The 22,506-nt window shown below is 50.3% G+C and overlaps 1 protein-coding gene across 1 annotated transcript in view; it reads right to left on the bottom strand.

Moving 5' to 3' along the window:
- The window catches only part of doc2a (double C2-like domains, alpha), a gene marked incomplete at both ends in the record, with an annotated part of 85,825 nt that overhangs the window by 49,283 nt on the left and 14,036 nt on the right, over positions 1–22,506 (bottom strand). The window contains 3 exons of the mRNA XM_079253646.1: positions 3,855–3,914; positions 4,499–4,625; positions 21,440–21,549. Coding sequence (XP_079109772.1) covers positions 3,855–3,914; positions 4,499–4,625; positions 21,440–21,549 — 297 coding nt within the window. The remainder of the gene's footprint in view (positions 1–3,854; positions 3,915–4,498; positions 4,626–21,439; positions 21,550–22,506) is intronic.

Genomic DNA, 22,506 nt, shown 5'->3' with positions numbered 1-22,506 from the left:
ACCACATGTAATCCACATGTAAATCACATGTAAACCACATATAAACCACATGTAAATCACATGTAAACCACATATAAACCACATGTAAACCACATCAGAACCACATGTAATCCACATCAGAACCACATGTAAATCACATGTAAACCACATATAAACCACATGTAAACCACATCAGAACCACATGTAATCCACATCAGAACCACATGTAATCCACATCAGAACCACATGTAATCCACATCAGAACCACATGTAAACCACATGTAAACCACATCAGAACCACATGTAAACCACATCAGAACCACATGTAATCCACATCAGAACTGCATGTAAACTACATGTTTTTCCCACTTGGATCATGTGAAAATGTTCCAAAACCACATGTGAATCACATGTGCACTATATATTATTCACATGTGCATGGGTGTGTGTTCTATGTATGGTTCTCATCTAGTTCTTATGTGCATGTTCATGAGGAACACAGGAAACATGGAATGTATTTTCTGGAAGGGCTGAGCTGCTTTTCCAGGTTACTTCCATTTCCACCCTGAATCAGACGGTGTGTTGGAGCTCATTTTCTGATATTTCCAGTCAGAATTGTTGTTTCTTTTCATGTTAATGCTGCTGGAACACATCATGCATGTCGCTGTGATGAATTCTGGAACAATATCTGTCCTTTTTAAGAATATTTCCAACACAGACATGAACTCAGAGGATGAGCTGGTACGTTAGTGTAGATGAAGGAGAAGCAACAGAAGTGTGTGTGTGCTGAGGTTAAAGAGAACCGGTCCACACCGGTTTATATTATCTACATTAAACTGTTCACTACATAACCACAGTGAAAGGGGTCAGACCTGGTACTGAAGCTGGTCCTGATGTAGTGGTCAGATGGTGTAGATAGACCGTCTCATTCAGGGGAGGATGAGGAACCAGAGCAACATCTCTTCTTAAACAAACCGACTCCAACAACCAGCCATGCAAAGGTGTTTGAATCAGGAAATAAAGAAATGAAGCGTTGCTAAGTTGCTGCTTTTATTCTGATCATGTTCTGCAAAACCCATAAATATTCCAAGAAAAATCCATTTCCAGTCACTAAAACCATTTCCACACTCAAGCTGCCTGAAGGTGTTCCAGAAATATTCCACAGAGACGTCACGTGAGAACAGAAACCATCATGGCTGGTTGAACAAAAAGGTTACGTTATCGTCCCCACCAAAAACTGGACTCTTCTGCTCTGCTTTAATTTGCACCGCTGCAAAAAACTGATCTCTTCAGGTCTCATTTCCTCCCCAGTAGAAGATAAACGCCATGTCAGGTGATGAAGCTGAGACATTTTATCATTTGATGGAAATTTGAGTTGATTCAGCAACATGACTGTAAAACGGTGGAACAGGAGCAACAAAAGACTGGAAAAGCAACATCTGGATGAGCTTTTAATGGTTTGACGGGAACAGACTCTCTCAAATGGAAATCCATCCAATATGAGACAAACTGGGTCTAAGACCTGGTCTAAGATCCACCATCTACACTCTAAGATCCAGGGAATGAGAAAGAATCTCTGTATGAGGAAGAAAATATGAAATTCTTTTTGGAAAGCATTAACAGTTTGTCCAGCAGACACAAGAGGAGATGTCTCTTTCCGGGAAGGTCTTGCAGACTTCAGTAAGTCACTCTGTTCAGTAAGAACCCTGCATCAGATCAGATTGGGATATTCCTCTCCTAAAACTCCAATGTCTGATCTCCTCATTTAAAATATGGCTGAAAATAAATGTGTAAAATTAAACTCTTCTTATCAGACATACCAACAGAAAAACTAAACTGTATCCTCGTGTGAAGCCTTCCCCTGCAGCCAACTTATCTAATGTCACAGAAATCTAATCTTTGCCCTTGATGTGCAATTTGTTTCCTCTTTTCTTGATTTTAATTTGTGTTGACATTGGGAGGAATTCAGATGGTTACAGGATGAATCTACTGACTAGAAAAGACGCACAAAAGGAGACAAGCAAAAGGAGGTTGATTGAAATATGAATCCCTCCAACCTCCTGACCTGCTCACTGTAAACAGTCTTGTGAAAGACATAAACTTAATTCGTTTATTCATTCTGACCATCATACAGCGGAGGTTTATTCACTATGGCAACAACTCTCATTAGGAGCAAACTCCATCCTCTTCTCAGATATTTGATGTAAATTTCATTGTTTAGCATCTGACAGAAAACACGCTGACATGGTTTATCACACGATCGCATAAAAACAGGAGGGATTTCTGTCCATTTTTACTTGAAAAGTAAAGACAATCTGTCTAAAACATCATAAATATAAAAGAAAATAGTTATTTTTCGTTTTTTTGTGTTTTTCGCTAGATCATTAGTTCTGATGAGCATTAGCATGGTGAAGCTAATAGCTAGCATGCTGAGTCATGCTCTGTTTGTCATGCTAAAATTCACTGGATTGACTGCTGTTAGCTTGTCATTGTGTCCATTAGCAGCAGATAGTTTAGCAGTTTGCCACCACCAACTACTGCTGTCTGTGGCTGTTAGCATAAACATGAAAATAAAGACAACATATTTCATCTGTGAAACTTCCTGATGAAGAAGCTTTTGTCTCATTGCGTTATTAACTAGATTAGTAACTAGCTTCAGCAGCATCCAGCTACTGTTCAGTTGTTGCAGGAGGTCTGGATTTTGTGGTTGTTTTCATAAACCAGAAATAAATAATCATTAATTCACAGATAAATTTTGTTCTGGATGACGAATAAAGCTACATGCTGGAAGTCATGACCCAGAGATAAGCCTGTGATGCTACTAGCTGTTGCTAAGAAAGCACTGTTGCTAACTGAGCTCCAAAAGTCTTCAGTAACACCCGTAGGACTTGCTTTAACCATCTCTAGTTGTTTTGTTGAAAATTAATTGTGGGTGGATTTTAAAAGTTTAGTAAATATCGAGAACTTTAAGTTGGTCACTGTGTGAAGACTAACAGGGACATGTCCAAGAAGACAACATCTGCTATCAAAGACAGCAGGATTTCCTCATTTTAGCTTTAACATAACTGTTTTCCAGATCTGCATAGTACAGAGAGATTATAGGATGTTCCTGCAGTCATGTCTCAGTGAAACAGATGATGCTGCGTTTTCTGTATTCCTTCTGTGTCCTCGTTAGCACTTTGAGCTGGATTTTTTTGTTAGCGAGCTCATGTTGGAACAGTTGGAAGAAACTACTTTCTGTTCACGTTGCCTTGCTACAATGCTGCATTCATATCATCATTGTAAATGATATCAGCTCAGGTGGGATTTGATGTTATTTCATTCATTAATTAGGTTTAGGAGAACTTAAACCTGCTCTAGCTCATCGTAACAGCTGTTGAGTCGATGTACGAGGAGAAGCCAGAAACATCTGAACTAATATGGAAACGATTTGTTTTGTGTTTGTAAGACAGTTTGATATGACCCAGAATAGTTAGCTGCTTCCTGTTGTTGCAACTTCAAATGTTATAATAATAATGTGAATATTAACGTAATGTACGTCTGCTGTGGAATAAAAACAATATGGTTTCTACTTTCACAGCTATGAATCCAGGTGATAACACACCTACAGAGCTGTATAAACACTCCTGCTAATACTGTAACTTTGTCAGATATGTCTTTTTTTTATGTTTATTTTTGTTTTACAGACACATTATATTTACATATAATCTGGAATTTTATTTAATTTTAAATCATCCTATTTTTAATAATTTTATTTCATTTCATTTCCATTGACCATTTCCCATAGTGTATTACTGAAGTGTTTCGGTTTAAATCTCGCCATTTAGCAGTCCAAGCTGACCTGGCTTTGGGATGGAGAGATGCAGGGTGTTTACCTCTCTTAGGTAGCAGGATATTCCTCGCAGGGCTTCGCCCATGGTGGTGGGAGAGGGAAGCTGCAGGAGGAAACACAGCATGACAGCGTTGTCTGTTACTGACATGATGACGTTTGCTACAGAAACAGCAAGTCAGAACATCATTCCACCAGATGTCTGGTGTTGATGTTTCCCCTCATGAGCTGATGTGTCTGCACGACTGTTGGACGTAAAAACTAAACAAGCCAACAAATCAGCCTAATCTCAGAGAAAACTACAACCGGATTGATTTTATGGTTGAATCTTGTGTTTTGTGGAGCAAACTGGGACGTGACAAGAGAAACCAGTGATCTAATCAGAAGTTTCCAGGATCTGCAGACTTTAAGACGCAGAAGAGAGAGATTGAGTTTGTTCACATATTTTTACCAGTTTGATGTTAAGTTAATGGTAATAAACCAGTGAGTACGGCTGTGTTTCAGATTTTATTTATTTATACGTGCAGAAACGTGACATGTAAACATGATGAATCGGAACATGTTTCTGAAGCAGGACCGTGGTTACACCACACTGAGTCATCAAGGCTTCTTATTATTGTTGATTTAACCATTAATCAGATGGAATAAATGATTTTCTCACTACGATGAGGAAAAGTGTCCGCGTGTTACCGGGGGAGGATGCTCCAGGCAGGTGTGGAAATGTTTCGTCAGGTTGGGTTTCACACGTTTCAGAGACACTCGGGATTCTCCAATCAGCTCATTATGAGTCAATTTGTCTTCGTCGCACACAGTCAACCTGAAGGGACAAGCAGAGGAGACAGGAGTCAGGAGACAGGCGTCAGGAGACAGGAGACACAAGAGGAGTCAGGAGACAGGCGTCAGGAGACAGGCGTCAGGAGACAGGAGACAGGAGTCAGGAGACAGGAGTCAGGAGACAGGAGACAGGAGTCAGGAGACAGGAGACAGGAGTCAGGAGACAGGAGTCAGGAGACAGGCGTCAGGAGACAGGAGACAGGAGTCAGGAGACAGGAGACAGGAGTCAGGAGACAGGAGTCAGGAGACAGGAGACAGGAGACAGGAGTCAGGAGTCAGGAGACAGGAGACAGGAGACAGGAGACAGGAGTCAGGAGACAGGAGTCAGGAGACAGGAGACAGGAGACAGGAGTCAGGAGTCAGGAGACAGGAGTCAGGAGACAGGAGACAGGAGACAGGAGTCAGGAGACAGGAGACAGGAGACAGGAGTCAGGAGACAGGAGACAGGAGACAGGAGACAGGCGTCAGGAGACAGGAGACAGGAGACAGGAGTCAGGAGACAGGCGTCAGGAGACAGGAGTCAGGAGACAGGAGTCAGGAGACAGGAGACAGGAGACAGGAGTCAGGAGTCAGGAGTCAGGAGACAGGCGTCAGGAGACAGGAGACAGGAGACAGGAGACAGGAGTCAGGAGACAGGCGTCAGGAGACAGGAGTCAGGAGACAGGAGTCAGGAGACAGGAGACAGGAGACAGGCGTCAGGAGACAGGAGTCAGGAGACAGAAGTCAGGAGACAGGAGTCAGGAGACAGGAGACAGGAGTCAGGAGACAGGCGTCAGGAGACAGGAGACAGGAGACAGGAGACAGGAGTCAGGAGACAGAAGTCAGGAGACAGGAGTCAGGAGACAGGAGACAGGAGACAGGAGACAGGAGTCAGGAGACAGGAGACAGGAGTCAGGAGACAGGAGACAGGAGACAGGAGTCAGGAGTCAGGAGACAGGAGACAGGAGTCAGGAGACAGGAGACAGGAGTCAGGAGACAGGAGACAGGAGTCAGGAGACAGGAGACAGGAGACAGGAGTCAGGAGTCAGGAGACAGGAGACAGGAGTCAGGAGACAGGCATCAGGAGACAGGAGTCAGGAGACAGGAGTCAGGAGACAGGAGACAGGAGTCAGGAGACAGGAGACAGGAGTCAGGAGACAGGCGTCAGGAGACAGGCGTCAGGAGACAGGAGTCAGGAGTCAGGAGACAGGAGTCAGGAGTCAGGAGACAGGAGACAGGAGACAGGAGTCAGGAGACAGGAGACAGGAGTCAGGAGACAGGAGACAGGAGACAGGAGTCAGGAGACAGGAGACAGGAGACAGGAGTCAGGAGACAGGAGACAGGAGACAGGCGTCAGGAGACAGGAGACAGGAGACAGGACTCAGGAGTCAGGAGACAGGAGTCAGGAGACAGGAGACAGGAGACAGGCGTCAGGAGACAGGAGACAGGAGACAGGAGTCAGGAGTCAGGAGACAGGCGTCAGGAGACAGGAGACAGGAGACAGGAGTCAGGAGTCAGGAGACAGGAGTCAGGAGACAGGAGACAGGAGACAGGAGACAGGAGACAGGAGTCAGGAGACAGGAGTCAGGAGACAGGAGACAGGAGACAGGCGTCAGGAGACAGGAGTCAGGAGACAGGCGTCAGGAGACAGGAGACAGGAGACAGGAGTCAGGAGTCAGGAGACAGGAGTCAGGAGACAGGAGACAGGAGACAGGCGTCAGGAGACAGGAGACAGGAGACAGGAGTCAGGAGACAGGAGACAGGAGTCAGGAGACAGGAGACAGGAGTCAGGAGACAGGAGTCAGGAGACAGGAGACAGGAGACAGGCGTCAGGAGACAGGAGTCAGGAGACAGGCGTCAGGAGACAGGAGACAGGAGACAGGAGTCAGGAGTCAGGAGACAGGAGTCAGGAGACAGGAGACAGGAGACAGGCGTCAGGAGACAGGAGACAGGAGACAGGAGTCAGGAGACAGGAGACAGGAGTCAGGAGACAGGAGACAGGAGACAGGAGACAGGAGTCAGGAGTCAGGAGACAGGAGACAGGAGACAGGAGTCAGGAGACAGGCGTCAGGAGACAGGAGACAGGAGTCAGGAGACAGGAGACAGGAGACAGGAGTCAAGAGACAGGAGACAGGAGACAGGAGTCAGGAGACAGGAGTCAGGAGTCAGGAGACAGGAGACAGGAGACAGGAGTCAGGAGACAGGCGTCAGGAGACAGGAGACAGGAGACAGGAGTCAGGAGACAGGAGACAGGAGACAGGAGTCAAGAGACAGGAGACAGGAGACAGGAGTCAGGAGACAGGAGACAGGAGTCAGGAGACAGGAGACAGGAGACAGGAGTCAGGAGACAGGAGACAGGAGACAGGAGTCAGGAGACAGGAGTCAGGAGTCAGGAGACAGGAGACAGGAGACAGGAGTCAGGAGACAGGAGACAGGAGACAGGAGACAGGAGTCAAGAGACAGGAGACAGGAGACAGGAGTCAGGAGACAGGAGACAGGAGTCAGGAGACAGGAGACAGGAGACAGGAGTCAGGAGACAGGAGACAGGAGACAGGAGTCAGGAGACAGGAGACAGGAGTCAGGAGACAGGAGACAGGAGACAGGAGTCAGGAGACAGGAGACAGGAGTCAGGAGTCAGGAGACAGGAGACAGGCGTCAGGAGACAGGAGACAGGAGTCAGGAGACAGGAGACAGGAGACAGGAGTCAGGAGACAGGAGACAGGAGACAGGAGTCAGGAGACAGGAGACAGGAGACAGGAGTCAGGAGTCAGGAGACAGGAGTCAGGAGACAGGAGACAGGAGTCAGGAGACAGGAGACAGGAGTCAGGAGACAGGAGACAGGAGTCAGGAGACAGGAGACAGGAGACAGGAGTCAGGAGACAGGAGTCAGGAGACAGGAGACAGGAGACAGGAGTCAGGAGACAGGAGACAGGAGACAGGAGTCAGGAGACAGGAGACAGGAGTCAGGAGTCAGGAGTCAGGAGACAGGAGTCAGGAGACAGGAGACAGGCGTCAGGAGTCAGGAGTCAGGAGACAGGAGACAGGAGTCAGGAGTCAGGAGACAGGAGACAGGAGTCAGGAGACAGGAGTCAGGAGTCAGGAGTCAGGAGACAGGAGTCAGGAGACAGGAGACAGGAGACAGGAGTCAGGAGACAGGAGACAGGAGTCAGGAGTCAGGAGACAGGAGACAGGAGACAGGAGACAGGAGTCAGGAGACAGGAGACAGGAGACAGGAGTCAGGAGACAGGAGACAGGAGTCAGGAGACAGGAGTCAGGAGTCAGGAGACAGGAGTCAGGAGACAGGAGACAGGCGTCAGGAGACAGGAGTCAGGAGACAGGAGTCAGGAGTCAGGAGACAGGAGACAGGCGTCAGGAGACAGGAGACAGGAGACAGGAGTCAGGAGACAGGAGTCAGGAGTCAGGAGACAGGAGTCAGGAGACAGGAGACAGGCGTCAGGAGACAGGAGTCAGGAGACAGGAGTCAGGAGACAGGAGACAGGAGACAGGAGACAGGAGTCAGGAGTCAGGAGACAGGAGTCAGGAGACAGGAGACAGGCGTCAGGAGACAGGAGTCAGGAGACAGGAGACAGGAGACAGGAGTCAGGAGTCAGGAGACAGGAGACAGGAGACAGGAGACAGGCGTCAGGAGACAGGAGTCAGGAGACAGGAGTCAGGAGTCAGGAGACAGGAGACAGGACTCAGGAGTCAGGAGACAGGCGTCAGGAGACAGGCGTCAGGAGACAGGAGTCAGGAGACAGGAGTCAGGAGACAGGAGACAGGAGACAGGAGTCAGGAGTCAGGAGACAGGAGTCAGGAGACAGGAGACAGGAGTCAGGAGACAGGAGTCAGGAGTCAGGAGACAGGAGACAGGCGTCAGGAGACAGGAGTCAGGAGACAGGAGACAGGAGACAGGAGTCAGGAGACAGGAGACAGGAGTCAGGAGACAGGCGTCAGGAGACAGGCGTCAGGAGACAGGAGTCAGGAGACAGGAGTCAGGAGACAGGAGACAGGAGACAGGAGTCAGGAGTCAGGAGACAGGAGTCAGGAGACAGGAGACAGGAGTCAGGAGACAGGAGTCAGGAGACAGGAGACAGGCGTCAGGAGACAGGAGTCAGGAGACAGGAGACAGGCGTCAGGAGACAGGAGACAGGAGACAGGAGACAGGAGTCAGGAGTCAGGAGACAGGAGTCAGGAGACAGGAGACAGGAGTCAGGAGTCAGGAGACAGGAGACAGGCGTCAGGAGACAGGCGTCAGGAGACAGGAGTCAGGAGTCAGGAGACAGGAGTCAGGAGACAGGAGTCAGGAGTCAGGAGACAGGAGACAGGCGTCAGGAGACAGGAGACAGGAGACAGGAGTCAGGAGACAGGAGACAGGAGACAGGAGTCAGGAGACAGGAGACAGGAGTCAGGAGACAGGAGTCAGGAGTCAGGAGACAGGAGACAGGAGACAGGAGTCAGGAGACAGGAGACAGGAGTCAGGAGTCAGGAGACAGGAGACAGGAGTCAGGAGACAGGAGACAGGCGTCAGGAGACAGGAGTCAGGAGACAGGAGACAGGAGTCAGGAGTAAGGAGACAGGAGTCAGGAGTCAGGAGACAGGAGACAGGCGTCAGGAGACAGGAGTCAGGAGTCAGGAGACAGGAGACAGGCGTCAGGAGACAGGAGTCAGGAGACAGGAGACAGGAGTCAGGAGTCAGGAGACAGGAGTCAGGAGACAGGAGACAGGCGTCAGGAGACAGGAGTCAGGAGTCAGGAGACAGGAGACAGGCGTCAGGAGACAGGAGACAGGCGTCAGGAGACAGGAGTCAGGAGACAGGAGACAGGAGTCAGGAGTCAGGAGTCAGGAGTCAGGAGACAGGAGACAGGAGACAGGAGTCAGGAGACAGGAGACAGGAGACAGGAGTCAGGAGACAGGAGACAGGAGTCAGGAGACAGGAGACAGGAGACAGGAGACAGGAGTCAGGAGTCAGGAGTCAGGAGACAGGAGACAGGCGTCAGGAGTCAGGAGACAGGAGTCAGGAGTCAGGAGACAGGAGACAGGAGACAGGAGTCAGGAGACAGGAGACAGGAGTCAGGAGACAGGAGTCAGGAGTCAGGAGACAGGAGACAGGCGTCAGGAGACAGGAGTCAGGAGTCAGGAGACAGGAGACAGGCGTCAGGAGACAGGAGTCAGGAGACAGGAGACAGGAGACAGGAGTCAGGAGTCAGGAGACAGGAGTCAGGAGTCAGGAGACAGGAGACAGGAGACAGGAGACAGGAGTCAGGAGACAGGAGTCAGGAGACAGGAGACAGGAGTCAGGAGACAGGAGACAGGAGACAGGAGACAGGCGTCAGGAGACAGGAGTCAGGAGACAGGAGTCAGGAGTCAGGAGACAGGAGACAGGAGACAGGCGTCAGGAGACAGGAGTCAGGAGACAGGAGACAGGAGACAGGAGTCAGGAGACAGGAGACAGGAGTCAGGAGTCAGGAGACAGGAGACAGGCGTCAGGAGACAGGAGTCAGGAGTCAGGAGACAGGAGACAGGCGTCAGGAGACAGGCGTCAGGAGACAGGAGACAGGAGTCAGGAGTCAGGAGACAGGAGACAGGCGTCAGGAGACAGGAGTCAGGAGACAGGAGACAGGAGACAGGAGTCAGGAGTCAGGAGACAGGAGTCAGGAGTCAGGAGACAGGAGACAGGAGTCAGGAGACAGGAGACAGGAGTCAGGAGACAGGAGACAGGAGACAGGAGTCAGGAGACAGGAGTCAGGAGACAGGAGACAGGAGACAGGAGTCAGGAGACAGGAGACAGGAGTCAGGAGACAGGAGTCAGGAGTCAGGAGACAGGAGACAGGAGACAGGAGACAGGCGTCAGGAGACAGGAGACAGGCGTCAGGAGACAGGAGACAGGAGTCAGGAGTCAGGAGTCAGGAGACAGGAGACAGGAGTCAGGAGACAGGAGTCAGGAGACAGGAGACAGGAGTCAGGAGTCAGGAGACAGGAGTCAGGAGACAGGAGACAGGAGTCAGGAGTCAGGAGTCAGGAGACAGGAGACAGGAGTCAGGAGACAGGAGTCAGGAGACAGGAGACAGGAGTCAGGAGACAGGAGACAGGAGTCAGGAGACAGGAGTCAGGAGTCAGGAGACAGGAGACAGGAGACAGGAGTCAGGAGTCAGGAGACAGGAGACAGGAGACAGGAGTCAGGAGACAGGAGACAGGAGTCAGGAGACAGGAGTCAGGAGACAGGAGACAGGAGACAGGAGTCAGGAGACAGGAGTCAGGAGACAGGAGACAGGAGACAGGAGTCAGGAGACAGGAGACACAAGAGGAGTCAGGAGACAGGCGTCAGGAGACAGGAGACAGGAGTCAGGAGTCAGGAGACAGGAGACAGGAGTCAGGAGACAGGAGTCAGGAGACAGGAGACAGCAGACAGGAGACAGGAGACACAAGAGGAGTCAGGAGACAGGCGTCAGGAGACAGGAGACAGGAGTCAGGAGTCAGGAGACAGGAGACAGGAGACAGGAGACAGGAGACAGGAGTCAGGAGACAGGAGTCAGGAGACAGGAGACAGGAGACAGGAGTCAGGAGACAGGAGACAGGAGACACAAGAGGAGTCAGGAGAGGGGAGTCAGGAGACAGGAGACAGGAGACACAAGAGGAGTCAGGAGACAGGAGACAGGAGACACAAGAGGAGTCAGGAGACAGGAGTCAGGAGACAGGAGACAGGAGTCAGGAGTCAGGAGACAGGAGACAGGAGTCAGGAGACAGGAGACAGGAGACAGGAGTCAGGAGACAGGAGACAGGAGTCAGGAGACAGGAGACAGGAGACACAAGAGGAGTCAGGAGACAGGCGTCAGGAGACACAAGAGGAGTCAGGAGACAGGAGACAGGAGTCAGGAGACAGGAGACAGGAGTCAGGAGACAGGAGACAGGAGACAGGAGACAGGCGTCAGGAGACAGGAGACAGGAGTCAGGAGACAGGAGACAGGAGACACAAGAGGAGTCAGGAGAGGGGAGTCAGGAGACAGGAGTCAGGAGACAGGAGACAGGAGTCAGGAGACAGGAGACAGGAGACACAAGAGGAGTCAGGAGACAGGAGACAGGAGTCAGGAGTCAGGAGACAGGAGACAGGAGTCAGGAGACAGGAGTCAGGAGACAGGAGACAGGAGACAGGAGACACAAGAGGAGTCAGGAGACAGGCGTCAGGAGACAGGAGACAGGAGTCAGGAGTCAGGAGACAGGAGACAGGAGTCAGGAGACAGGAGACAGGAGACAGGAGACAGGAGTCAGGAGTCAGGAGACAGGAGACAGGAGTCAGGAGACAGGAGACAGGAGACAGGAGTCAGGAGACAGGAGTCAGGAGACACAAGAGGAGTCAGGAGAGGGGAGTCAGGAGACAGGAGACAGGAGACAGGAGACACAAGAGGAGTCAGGAGACAGGCGTCAGGAGACAGGAGACAGGAGACACAAGAGGAGTCAGGAGACAGGAGACAGGAGACACAAGAGGAGTCAGGAGACAGGCGTCAGGAGACAGGAGACAGGAGACACAAGAGGAGTCAGGAGACAGGCGTCAGGAGACAGGAGACAGGAGTCAGGAGTCAGGAGACAGGAGACAGGAGTCAGGAGACAGGAGACAGGAGACAGGAGACAGGAGTCAGGAGTCAGGAGACAGGAGACAGGAGTCAGGAGACAGGAGACAGGAGACAGGAGTCAGGAGACAGGAGTCAGGAGACACAAGAGGAGTCAGGAGACAGGAGTCAGGAGACAGGAGTCAGGAGACAGGAGACAGGAGTCAGGAGTCAGGAGACAGGAGACAGGAGTCAGGAGACAGGAGACAGGAGACAGGAGTCAGGAGACAGGAGACAGGAGACAGGAGTCAGGAGACAGGAGACAGGAGACACAAGAGGAGTCAGGAGACAGGCGTCAGGAGACACAAGAGGAGTCAGGAGACAGGAGACAGGAGACACAAGAGGAGTCAGGAGACAGGAGACACAAGAGGAGTCAGGAGACAGGAGACAGGAGACACAAGAGGAGTCAGGAGACAGGCGTCAGGAGACAGGAGACAGGAGACACAAGAGGAGTCAGGAGACAGGAGACAGGAGACACAAGAGGAGTCAGGAGACAGGAGACAGGAGACACAAGAGGAGACAGGAGAAAGGAGACAGGAGACACAAGAGGAGTCAGGAGACAGGAGACAGGAGACAGGAGACACAAGAGGAGTCAGGAGACAGGAGACAGGAGACACAAGAGGAGTCAGGAGACAGGAGTCAGGAGACACAAGAGGAGTCAGGAGACAGGAGTCAGGAGACAGGAGACAGGAGTCAGGAGACAGGAGACAGGAGACAGGAGTCAGGAGACAGGAGACAGGAGACAGGAGTCAGGAGACAGGAGTCAGGAGACAGGAGACAGGAGACAGGAGTCAGGAGACAGGAGACAGGAGACACAAGAGGAGTCAGGAGAGGGGAGTCAGGAGACAGGAGACAGGAGACAGGAGACACAAGAGGAGTCAGGAGACAGGAGACAGGAGACAGGAGACACAAGAGGAGTCAGGAGACAGCCGTCAGGAGACAGGAGACACAAGAGGAGTCAGGAGACAGGAGACAGGAGACACAAGAGGAGTCAGGAGACAGGAGACACAAGAGGAGTCAGGAGACAGGCGTCAGGAGACAGGAGACAGGAGACACAAGAGGAGTCAGGAGACAGGAGACAGGAGACACAAGAGGAGACAGGAGACAGGAGAGGAGACAGGAAGCAGGAAAGGAAACAGGAAGTGACTGCAGGCCGGCTGAGGTGGAGTTGTAAGAAACATAAAATGCTTTTTAAAAAAACATTTTATCATAAAATGGAGCAGAAGCTGATTTTCTCAGACATGATTATCCTTAACGAGGACATTTCTCTGTCGCCATGGTTTTCCTGAACTGTTTGGTCAGAAAGTTCTGGACGTGACTCAGTCAGAAAGTTCTGGACCTGACCTGGTGTAAAAGTTCTGGACCTGACCCGGTCAGGAAGTTCTGGACCTGACCCGGTCAGGAAGTTCTGGACCTGACCCGGTCAGGAAGTTCTGGACGTGACTCAGTCAGAAAGTTCTGGACCTGACCTGGTGTAAAAGTTCTGGACCTGACCCGGTCAGGAAGTTCTGGACCTGACCCGGTCAGGAAGTTCTGGACCTGACCCGGTCAGGAAGTTCTGGACGTGACTCAGTCAGAAAGTTCTGGACCTGACCCGGTGTAAAAGTTCTGGACCTGACCCGGTCAGGAAGTTCTGGACCTGACCCGGTCAGGAAGTTCTGGACGTGACTCAGTCAGAAAGTTCTGGACCTGACCCGGTGTAAAAGTTCTGGACGTGACCCGGTCAGGAAGTTCTGGACGTGTGATCACGGTGTGATTTTACAGCAGTGATGGAGAGGACAGCCTCCTCGTCCTCCTCATGCTGCTGCTGAGGAGCTCTCATGTGAGAAGAAGCTACGAGGCGAAATGTCAGATTCTGGATGTCTGATTCACTCCTCCTGCTGATCAAAAACACGAGTAACCAGAAACCCGTGTACTTCAGCAGTCCAGGACCCAACTCCTCTTCATCACTGACTCAGTTCTGAGGCGCCACCGTCTTCATTCAGACTTACTGATTTATGGAGGTGGAAACAGAACTGTGCAGAGAGGAAAGGCTTGTTTCAGGTAAGAAGTTGCAGCAGAAAGTAGGAGAAGTTCCACGAGGAGGTCACCGGGTGAAGGAGCGCTGAATTCAGCAGGTGGATCCAATTCTCAGCAGTTAGACTGTCGCTGAGGGAACGGATCAAGTCCTTAGTTGTAAAGGTTTTTAGAAAAACCTCCTTTATTAGATACGATCTGTAAAATCTGTTATTGTTCCATAAATGTTCTGTTACCTTCCCACAAAACAGCGAAACCAGGATGAAAACATGTTTTATGAATGTCTCTCCCCTTACAGACAGACATGTGGTTCACATGTAATAAAAACCATAGACTGTGTATGAGAGATGGGCGGAGCCTCTGGCAGTTAAAAGTGAAGCCTGTGTGGAAGTGCATAAAACTGCAGTTCCCCCTTCGTCCACTAGGGGCTGCAAAACAGAGAGAATCGCCATAGACTCCCATGTTAAAAAGACCAACTTCACAGCAGAAATAAACATGTTTACAGCAGAAATAAACATGTTTACAGCAGAAATAAACATGTTTACAGCAGGAATAAACATGTTTACAGCAGAAGTAAACATGTTTACAGCAGAAATAAACATGTTTACAGCAGAAATAAACATGTTTACAGCAGAAATAAACATGTTTACAGCAGGAATAAACACGTTTACAGCAGGAATAAACATGTTTACAGCAGAAGTAAACATGGTTACAGCAGAAATAAACATGTTTACAGCAGGAATAAACATGTTTACAACAGAAATAAACATGTTTTAAACAGAAATAAACACATTTATAGCCTAGTACAAAAGTCCATTTTAGGTTTAATAGGTCAGGTTTACCTTCATGACAACTGTGGGGGGAGTGAATTCTTTTCTAACTCGCCCGTTTAAAAGTAATTTAATCTCGAAGTTTGGCATATTTAGGGGCGTGTCCTTTTGATTGACAGGTACCCAATCTCCCGCTTCAAGTCAGAAGAACGTAGAACAACCGCGGTTTTTAGCCGGTTAACAACTTGACTTAGCTTTAGGCCGCTTACCTCCGTTAGCTGGTCAGCTCCCGTTATCTCCGGGTTAGCTTGGTTAGCTCTTAGCTACTGAAAGATCGGAGTTCGCTCGATGTCAATCATCCACCATGACGCTCACAGCCCCCCTCTCAGCTCCACCTCTTTGCTCATATTTGTATTTTCCGGGTGAGACGACACACATGCCCCTGCCAAGATGGTGATGGTAGGAACCGCCCACCGAGCTTCAATTCAGCTCTTCAGAAACCTACGGGTGACGTGACGGAGGCTCCGTCCATCTCTTTATATACAGTCTATGGACAAAACCCAGGTCACATGTAGATTACACACTGTCACCGCCTTAAAATAATTTTTCATAATCTTGACGTGATTTACATGTGTCAATCACATGTATTCATATAAAAACAATGTTCAGAAACAGATATGTGCACATGTGGTTCACATGTAAAACACATGTATTGACATGGGAACTGCAAGGGATTGCATGTAGTATTCATGTTCTTTATATGATTCACATATGTCAGCTAGATGTGATACACATGTTCTTCCCATGTGTATCACATGTAAACTACAGTCAAACACATGTGAGTCACATATGATTTACATGTGGTTGTTCAGTGTTTTCAGATGTGATTCACATGAATAATTCACATGTTTTACACATGCATGCGATCTACACATGGTTGTCATGGTCTTCACGTGTGATCTGCATGTCTCAACCACGTCATTCGCATGTTCTTCTCATGTGGATCACATGAATTTGTTCTCAAGTACACGTTTGCACATGTGCACATCTGTGGAAGCCGGTTTTCACGCATTGACCCGGCCGTTTAGTTCCGATATTTGTACCTCAAACATCCGAGCTGGACGAGGAACGACGTGGACGTTCCTGAAGCAGGAATGGAAACCACATGGATGCTTTGTGTTCTGGAGCTGCAGCTCCAACGCACACGCTTCTTCTTGGACATATTCTTCTACAATGATTTATGTTATTTTGTCGACCTTAGAAAAGGCTGTCCAGCAACACGCGAAGCCCCTGGGGATGAAATGTCTTTTTCTCGCTCGTGTTTTTAAGATGAGTGAAAGGAGGGAAATCCCAGAGGTCCTGAAAACTGGATGTTTGCACGAAGGTCTGAAGAAGCATCAGTATCATGCAGGAAGCAACACGAGATGCCACCACATGTCTTTCTCTGCAGTCTCTGGTCGGCGATGTGTTGGCAGAAAAGGTTTAGATGGAGATTTCAACAGCAGTTTGGTCCAAAAAACAGAGAGAGGTGTCTCGGTTTGTGGAAGTGTGAGGACCTGATTGCAGGAACAGAGTGGCAGGAGGTAGACGAGCTGCGGGAACAGGTTTTAATCCCAGATGATGAACAGTCGACAAGACAGAAACAACACAGGAGTACTGGAAGCTAACACAACACAATGAACCAGTAGAACCAGTAGTTTCCCTAGAAACCAAGGGGGTAAATAAACAGATCAAGACACAGGTGTAGGGAATACGTTGAGTCCAGGTGGACTAATGAACGGGAAGGTAAAACAGGAAACAAGAGATGAGGGAACTAAACAAGTGAAACTACTAAATAAAACAGGAAACTGGAACTAAAAAGACAACACAAACTCCACATCATGACAAGAGGCTGTATAATAAGACGATTTTTGAGATTTACACCAACGTGTCTCGTGCACGTTCGGAACTACCAGGAATGTCAGAAAGCCTGGATGTAAATCTCCGTCGAGACGCGTCTTTAGCAGGAAAAGAAGAACAATGCCGGAAAGTTTGACTGTTTTAGTCGAAGAGGAGAGAAGTCTCATAAACTGTGAACAAATTTTCATCACTTTCCTGTGAAGAAATGCTGGATCCATCCTTCTGCTTCGCAGCATCTCCATTTTCTTTGCCAGCAAACGTGGACTGTTGTAGCCGAAAAAAACGCAATTAAAGATGTTTTAAAGACTTCTTCAGGCGCTTCGAATAAGCTTTGGTGATCTCTAATATTTACTTAACAATTCTCAAAATCTGTTTCTATGTGAGACAATTTCCACAAAGTTTAAAAAATAATCTGTGTTTAATGAGAAAAGCAGGCAGACAAACTCTTCTGTCTGCCTTTGCAACAAGCATGCAGGAGCGATGTATGCAAGATTTACAAATAGAACGATGGTTTACATGGTAATAGATTTCTTGTAATGCTATAAAACGGTCCAAGAACTCGGCTGAAAATGGATTTAAGGTCAGAAAGGCCACAAAGACAACCTGATGCTAAAACACCACATTAAACCAACCCTATCTGCGTAGCTAAAATGGAAACAGTCTTTTCCCACATCCCAAAGGTTCCCATCGGTTCAGGTCTGGACTCTAATGTGGCCGATCCATGTGTGATTTCAAGTGGGTGCTTGAAATCTAAATATCGCTGTAAAAAGCCGCCAATGGGCTATCTGGCTTATCTTCTATCTGGTCACATGCTTCCACATGCTTGTTTCAGAGAGAGCAAAGCTGCTGATTGCATCTGTTGGGGATAAATAACCTCCTGCATCAGCAGGAATTTTCCAGTGGGAGACTCCGACCTGCTATAGGAGCCTCCATCCATCCATCCATCTTCTGCCGCTTATCCGGGGTCGGGTCGCGGGGGCAGCAGCCTAAGCAGGGAAGCCCAGACTTCCCTCTCCCCAGCCACATTTGCCAACTTTGCGGGCGCGATCTCGAGGCGTTCCCAGGCCAGCCGAGAGATATAATCCCTCCAGCGTGTCCTGGGTCTTCCCCGGGGTCTCCTCCCAGAGGGACGTACCTGGAACACCTCACCAGGGAGGTCCAGGAGGCATCCTGACCAGATGCCCGAGCCACCTCAACTGGTTCCTCTCGATGCGGAGGAGCAGCGGCTCTACTCTGAGCCCCTCCCGGTTGACCGAGCTCCTCACCCTATCTCTAAGGGTGAGCCTGGCCACCCTGCGGAGGAAACTCATTTCAGCTGCCTGTATACGAGATCTCGTTCTTTCGGTCACGACCCACAGCTCATGACCATAGGTGAGGGAAGGAACGTAGATCGACTGGTAAATCGAGAGCTTTGCCTTCTGGCTCAGCTCCTTCTTCACCACGACAGACCGGCGCAGAGCCCGCATTACTGCAGACGTCGCACCGATCCGTCTGTCGATCTCGCGCTCCATCCTTCCCTCACTCGTGAACAAGACCCCGAGATATTTAAACTCCTCCACTTGAGGCAGGACCTGACTCCCGACCCGGAGAGGGCAATCCACCCTATTCCAGCTGAGGACCATGGTCTCAGATTTGGGGGTGCTGATTCTCATCCCAGCCGCTTCACACTTGGCCGCGAATCGCTCAAGCGAGAGCTGAAGATCATGACCAGATGAAGCCAACAGGACCACGTCATCCGCAAAAATCAGGGACCCAATCCTGAGGCCACCAAGTCGGATCCCCTCAACACCTCGGCTGCGCCTAGAAATTCGGTCCATATAAGTTATGAACAGAATCGGTGATAAAGGGCAGCCTTGGCGGAGTCCAACCCTCACCAGAAACGAATCCAACTTACTACCGGCAATGCGGACCAAGCTCTGACACCTGTCGTACAGGGACCGGACAGCTCGTACAAGGGGGTCCGGTACCCCATACTCCCGGAGTACCCCCCACAGGAGCCCCCGGGGGACACGGTCAAATGTCTTCTCCAGGTCCACAATACATATGTAGACTGGTTGGGCAAACTCCCATGCCCCCTCCAGGACCCCAAAGAGGGTATAGAGCTGGTCCACTGTTCCGCGACCAGGACGAAAACCACACTGCTCCTCCTCAATCCGGGATTCGACTATCCGGCGGACCCTCCTCTCCAGGACCCTTGAATAGACCTTACCAGGGAGGCTGAGGAGTGTGATTCCACCTGTAATTGGAACACACCCTCCGGTCCCCCTTCTTAAAAAGGGGGACCACCACCCCAGTCTGCCAATCCAGCGGTACTGCCCCCGATGTCCACGCGATGCTGCACAGGCGTGTCAGCCAGGACAGCCCCACAGCATCCAGAATCTTAAGGAACTCCGGGCGGATCTCATCCACCCCCGGGGCCTTGCCGCCAAGGAGCTTTTTGACCACCTCAGCGACTTCAGCCCCAGAGAGTCCACCCCTGAGTCCACCAGCTCTGCTTCCTCATCGGAAGACGTGTTGGTAGGATTGAGGAGGTCTTCGAAGTATTCCTTCCACCGACCCACTACGTCCCGAGTTGAGGTCAGCAGCTCCCCACCTCCACTGTACACAGTATTGATGGAGCACTGCTTCCCCCTACTGAGCCGCCGGATGGTGGACCAGAATCTCCTCGAAGCCGTCCGGAAGTCTTTCTCCATGGCCTCGCCAAACTCCTCCCATGCCCGAGTTTTTGCCTCGGCAACAGCCAAAGCTGCATGCCGCTTAGCCCGCCGGTACCCATCAGCTGCCTCCAGAGTCCCACAGGCCAAGATGGCCCGATAGGACTCCTTCTTCAGCTTGACGGCATCCCTCACTGCTGGTGTCCACCAACGAGTCCTGGGATTACCGCCACGACAGGCACCAACGACCTTACAGCCACAGCTCTGGCCGGCCGCCTCAGCAATAGAGGCACGGAACACAGCCCATTCAGACTCAATGTCCCCCGCCTCACTCGGGACATGTTCGAAGCTCTGCTGAAGGTGGGAGTTGAAGCTCGCTCTGACGGGGGACTCAGCCAGACGTTCCCAGCAGACCCTCACAACACGTTTGGGCCTGCCAGATCTGACTGGCTTCCTCCCCCACCATCTGAGCCAACTCACCACCAGGTGGTGATCAGTTGACAGCTCCGCCCCCCTCTTCAACCGAGTGTCCAAGGCATGTGGCCGCAGATCCGACGATACGACTACAAAATCGATCATCGAACTGCGGCCCAGGGAATCCTGATGCCAGGTGTACATATGGACACTCTTATGTTGGAACATGGTGTTCGTTATGGACAATCCATGACGAGCACAGAAGTCCAATAACAAAACACCATTTGGGTTCAGAGGGGGGGGGGACCATGCCTCCCAATCACTCCCCTCCAGGTCTCACTGTCATTGCCCACTTGAGCAATGACAATGACCGGGCCCCATGGGCGAAGGCCCGGCCACCAGACGCTCGCTCTCGTACCCCACCTCCAGGCCTGGCTCCAGAGGGGGGTCCCGGTAACCCGCGTCCGGGCAAGGGAACATTCATGCCCAGGTTGGTCGTCATCATAGAGGTCGATGAGCCGTGCTTGGTCTGGTCCCTCTCCTAGACACCTGTTTGCCATGGGTGACCCTACCAGGGGCATAAAGCCCCCGACAACCTAGCTGCTAGGATCTTCGGGACGCACAAACCCCTCCACCACGATAAGGTGACGGCTCAGGAAGGGGCTATAGGAGCCTATAGGAGCCTCTGTTGGGTAATTCCTGTGTGGGGTGCGTTGGAGCGGTGGAGGACCGTCAGCTGTTTGCAGACAGATGATGCACGTCGACCTCAGAGACTCATACCGATAAAGCTGCAGGTTTTGTTGACATTAAACATTTGTTTCTGAGCTGTGTAATGAAACGCTTCCCAGTCTGTCTTCTCTCTCCTGTGATCGCTGAAATTCGCTGGGTCATCGCCATGGTAACAAGAGGAAGCCGGGGAACAACTCGCTCCTCAATACAGCAAAAACCAGAGAAGCTGGATTTCAGACAGATCTGTCAGTTCATCCATCCATCCATCCATCCGTCCATCCATCCATCAATCCATCCATCGATGCATTCATCCATCCACCCATCCATCCATCAAACCATCCATTCATCCATCCATCCATCCATCCATCCATCCATCCATTCTTCCATCCATCCATTCATCCCTCCATCCATCCATCCATCCATCATCCATCATCCATCCACCCATTCATTCATTCATTCATCCATCCATCCATCCATCCATCCATCCATCCACCCATTCATCCATTCATCCATTCATCCATCCATCCATCCATCCCTCTGCATGGTGTTTGTTGGTTTCCTCTGACAGTTACAATAATGAAAGATGACAGCTGAGCTTTGTATCTGAATGTCAGGATGTCCCTGTGTTTCATTAATGTCTGTAAGCATAATCGCTCTGAAATGAGATCTGATGAAACCATCATAAATTATTCCCGGCATATCTCTCTCACACATACATGCACTTCAACACACCTGAGTGTCTTCCTGTGCATGTCTTCCTCTGTGATCCCGAAGTATACCAGTGTCTCGTTCCACACTGGGTTCAGGGAGTTTCGGATTGTCTTTGTTTTCAGTTTGTTGGCCTGAAAAGCACAAACACACAGTGGTAACCATTGGTTGAATCTGCTGAATACTCTGTTTTTGTTTTTATTGATTTCTGCAGGAGAAATGGCCTCATGGCTTCAGAGTGGCAGCAGATGAAACCATGGTGGCTGCAAGCCAAGTTGAAGCTAAATTACTGAAAACCATTACAGCCAACCAGAAAAAGATTCTTTGTGATCCAAACAATTATTTCCTGATGTTGAAATTTTCATAAATACTATTAAATATCAGTGTTTACTCACCATTCACCTTCTGAACCTGCTATTAACACAAATATATAAACAGCCAATCACAAATGTCCTTGAAAATTACTTTAAAATTACTTTAATGTAGGTTTACATCCCAACCAGCATGTCCATGCTGGGTCCACATCCCAACCAGCATGTCCATGCTGGGTCCACATCCCAACCAGCATGTCCATGTTGGGTCCACATCCCAGACAGTATGTCCATGCTGGGTCCACATCCCAACCAGCATGTCCATGTTGGGTCCACATCCCAGACAGTATGTCCATGCTGGGTCCACATCCCAACCAGCATGTCCATGCTGGGTCCACATCCCAACTAGCATGTCCATGCTGGGTCCACATCCCAACCAGCATGTCCATGTTGGGTCCACATCCCAGACAGTATGTCCATGCTGGGTCCACATCCCAACCAGCATGTCCATGTTGGGTCCACATCCCAGACAGTATGTCCATGCTGGGTCCACATCCCAACCAGCATGTCCATGCTGGGTCCACATCCCAACTAGCATGTCCATGCTGGGTCCACATCCCAACCAGCATGTCCATGCTGGGTCCACATCCCAACCAGCATGTCCATGTTGGGTCCACCTCCCAACCAGCATGTCCATGCTGGGTCCACATCCCAACTAGCATGTCCATGCTGGGTCCACATCCCAACCAGCATGTCCATGTTGGGTCCACATCCCAGACA

The sequence above is a fragment of the Telmatherina bonti genome, assembly GCF_933228915.1.
Source record: "Telmatherina bonti genome assembly, chromosome: 14".
NCBI lineage: Eukaryota > Metazoa > Chordata > Actinopteri > Atheriniformes > Telmatherinidae > Telmatherina > Telmatherina bonti.
The sequence above is the reverse complement of the archived record's forward strand: the minus strand, read 5'-3'. Positions and strand labels throughout refer to the sequence as shown.